This window comes from Lepisma saccharinum, chromosome 24 (genome assembly GCF_977018435.1).
Source record: "Lepisma saccharinum chromosome 24, izLepSacc3.1, whole genome shotgun sequence".
In the NCBI taxonomy this organism is placed as follows: domain Eukaryota; kingdom Metazoa; phylum Arthropoda; class Insecta; order Zygentoma; family Lepismatidae; genus Lepisma; species Lepisma saccharinum.
Window position 1 is genome coordinate 58,223,709 of NC_139252.1, and position 3,704 is coordinate 58,227,412.

At 46.3% G+C, this 3,704-nt stretch overlaps 1 protein-coding gene across 1 annotated transcript; it reads right to left on the bottom strand.

Annotated features, from left to right (window-relative positions):
* Positions 1–321: 321 nt before the first annotated feature.
* Positions 322–972, bottom strand: LOC145978193 (GTP-binding nuclear protein Ran, testis-specific isoform-like). The gene has a single exon (XM_083110634.1). It carries the CDS (start codon positions 970–972, stop codon positions 322–324), a length of 651 nt encoding a protein of 216 aa, XP_082966760.1.
* Between the last annotated feature and the right edge of the window lie 2,732 nt (positions 973–3,704).

Genomic DNA, 3,704 nt, shown 5'->3' on the forward strand with positions numbered 1-3,704 from the left:
AAAGGGCCACTCAGCACACATAAGGATAAAACACCAGAAGCCAGAGCCTCGTTCGCACGTTTTAAGAATATGAAACTATGAGGAAAGAACGTACAATACGTGGATATTTACAACAACAAAATATTTATGGCGTAGATCTACAAGCAGCATGCAAGACTGAACATGAGCAGAATTGTGGATTAAGACAAAAAAAATCGGTGCCAAATATAATACCGTGCGTAACTGTCAAGCCATCCCGTCCAGCATCTGCGAGGATATTAATAATCCAAGAGTCGAAAGAAAAACCAGCGGAGAGGGAAAAGATGGCCATTGTGCAGGAGTTCAGTCGAACGGGTCGTCCGGGAGGGGGGTGCGCATGGCGAGGTCCAGGATGGAGTTCTCCTCGGCCGTCCGGTGTTCGGCGACCCTAGGGGCGGCGGGGGGCGGGCCGGCGGGCTGGGGGACCAACTCTAAATGCGGATCCTTCAGCAGCTTCTTGGCAAGACGCACAAAGGGGGTCTCAAGACGCGAGGAGCTTCTGACGCAAATCTCCTCGTAATGGAGACCCGTTCTCCGGAGCTGGTCCCGCATCACGGACTGAATCACGAACCGGTTCCGCGAATCGGTCTTGTTGCCGCAGGTGACCACGGGGATCTCCCCGCAGACCCGTCGCACCTCGTCGTGCCAGCGGAAGACGTTGCCGTAAGTCACCCAGGAGGAGACGTCGAACATGATGATGGCGCAGTGGGCCTTCACGTAGTAACCATCTTTGGAGGAGCGCAGGTCCTCGCGTCCGTCCAGGTCCCACACTTGGAACTTGACCGCCCCCTTGCTGGAGTGGAACCTCAGGGTGTGGACGTCCACCCAGGACGTGGGGCGGTGCTCCTTCTCGAAGTCTCCGGTCAGGTGGCGCCGGAGGAACGCGGTCTTTCCGGTCCCGGAGTCGCCCGTCAGGATGCACTTGAAGGTCGGCGGTTGTGCCTCCGCGGCCATGGCGCGATCCGGAAGCTGGGGTTTACATCACTTCCGGTCGCTCAAAAGCGAACGGGAGGGTTCCAACCCGGACGACGGGATGAAACATCACTTGCAGATTTTGCAGGGAGCGTTGAGAGGGAAAGTGACTAATTCAGTTACCACGGAAACAGAGTTGAAAAGTAGCATTGTTGACGGATGTAACAATGCATCGCCTACAAAGCAAGCACGATAGCGAACATTTTGGACGTGTAAAACCGGTGACCTTCTGGTTAAAATTCCGGACACAACAATCTTACAGATAACAAATACCATAGGTGAGCGAGATCCAAGAACACAATAACAATAACAAAAAAACATTTCAATTACGTACTGTTAATCAAAACTTGACTACATAAAACCAGTCATGTTTCAAATAGATTACATTAGGCCTATTGTTACTACCACCTGACACTAAGGCAATACGTGGCAAAAGAAATATAAGTAAATATTGTTCCAAGATTCCCCTAGCACATGAAGGAAACACACGTCTAGAGCAATTATATCCAATATGGAGAGTCACGGCACTTACAACCAAAAATAGACTAAAGATGTTTAACGTTCTACTAAGAACAATATTAATCTATGCATGCGTTGTGTGGCAGCACAGTGCTCCAATCTACCAAAGGCCACTACAAAGTATCCAGAACAAGGCACTAAGATTAATCTCTGGCGCAGATCGATACGTACCTAACATTAAAAAAAGAGAAGCATTGGACCAAAAAACGCTATTTGAATTCGTATAAAGTCTAAATATTAGGGGATCGTTGATAGGCTATGACAGCCTTTAGCCACTCGCTTGCTAAGCGAGAGGAACGTTATAAGAGAAAGGGGGTAGCTCTGAAGAGCAACGTCGACACTTAAACTGCAAGGGGACTATCCCCGTGAAATAAGAACACACGGATATATATTTAAAAACACTCCCTTTGACTGAACAGGCAGGGGGAGGAAAGACATAAGGAATGTTCGTTACCTGAAGTTCTACGGCGATCTCTTCTCCGCTGGTCCTTGGATCGACGTGGTCCTACTCTGTAAGAAAACGGACGAGGGAGCAACTCCGGGCTCCAAACTCTGTACTTTTGTAGACCGATATTCTAAATGATAACTTTAACTTCCGATCGTTCGTTCGCTCCTTTTTCTAAACTTATGATGCCTGTGGAGCTCTCTCGCGATAACCGGATTCAACGTAAACTGAAAACAACTAGAAACGGAGTTCCTTTGTAACTACTTCATCTGACGGAAAACGAAAGACAACTAAGACTGATATTTTCTCACGCGACCCATTTAAGTAAAATTCGAACTATCGGCAGTTAGGACGGTTTCTTCGATCTCATCCTTTGGCAACGGCAATTCTGAGCAAGAATGCTGATTCCTGATTTCATTTTCTAATGCAATGTCAGCGGAGTTTTTCCAACTCCGCTGAAGGACGCTGTCGCGATGAGCTTTTAAGAAGCTCCTTTCCAAAGCTTCAGCGAGACCCTTTTTATAATTGATTAGCTTATTTATTTATGATGCCCGGGTCCTAGGTTCGATTCACGTCTGCGGCCTGATACGAATTCATGCAACACGAAAAATTGAAATTCTGGGCACAACAACCTCACCACCATAATCCGACCATCAATACCATAGGCGAACGTGATCCAAGAAGACGGATTCACAAAATGCCTAGACTTAATTTGAAAAACAAATCTAATATGCCAGTTTATCAATGTAAACCAATGAAAAGTCAAGCAGCGTCTGGAAAGCACTTCGATGGGCCAAGGCCACGATGTTACAACTACGTCGAGGAAGATCGCCACGCTATTTTCAATAACTCCATGGCTACAAGCTATTATAATACTGAAAATGATTAGTATACGACAAAATAGAAGCGCAGAATACTACTAACATTCTTCCAGTATTACGGATACAAAATTGAAAATAGCAAGGACCGAGGAAACGTGCTGAACGATAAATTCCTTAACAGATACTTCTTGCTTGTTTTAAAATGCATGAAGAAGAATATCGGCTATTCCAAGCATTAAAATCTAGCCAAATTGCGCGAGAAAATTAAAATTTGCAGGCGAGGGATGCTGTCTAAACGTGTGCTCATTCTGAATGACAATGCACCTGCCCATGCATCTCATCGTGTTCTCGTCAAAGCACGTTAGTGTGGCTATGATATCTCATCCTCCCTATTCCCCGGATATTGCACCTTCGGATTTCTTCCTCTTCCCCTAATAAGAAGACGTTTTTGCGGGAGAAGCATTTTCAAGATGACAGTGAAGTCATATCCGCGACAGAGGCGTGGCTAAACGCCCAATCTCCAGAGTTTTACAAAGATTGTATTTGCAAGTGTTTGCAACGGTGAGAAAAATGTATAAAATTGGGAGGTGACTATGTAGAAAAGACATAATCTTTCTGTCCAGTTTCAACGACTACGTGAATATGGAAACTTTTTGAACTCCCCTCGTACTTCGCATTTCTGGCTAATCGCAAAGATGAGGATGAGTGATGATGTGTCATAGCGTGCTGTGCTAACCACTCCGCTACGGAAGCCGGCCAAAAAAGAATGTGGCAACGCACAGGCACGAGCAAAGGGGGAGCGAGAGGAGATGACAAATGACTATCGCGAGTTTACTGGGGTGTCTCTCTTCTTGGTAGAGCTATCCATGCTGCCACCTAACCAGTCTAGTAACCAGTCAGATCTATATGGCCGATAGAGTCGAGGAGGG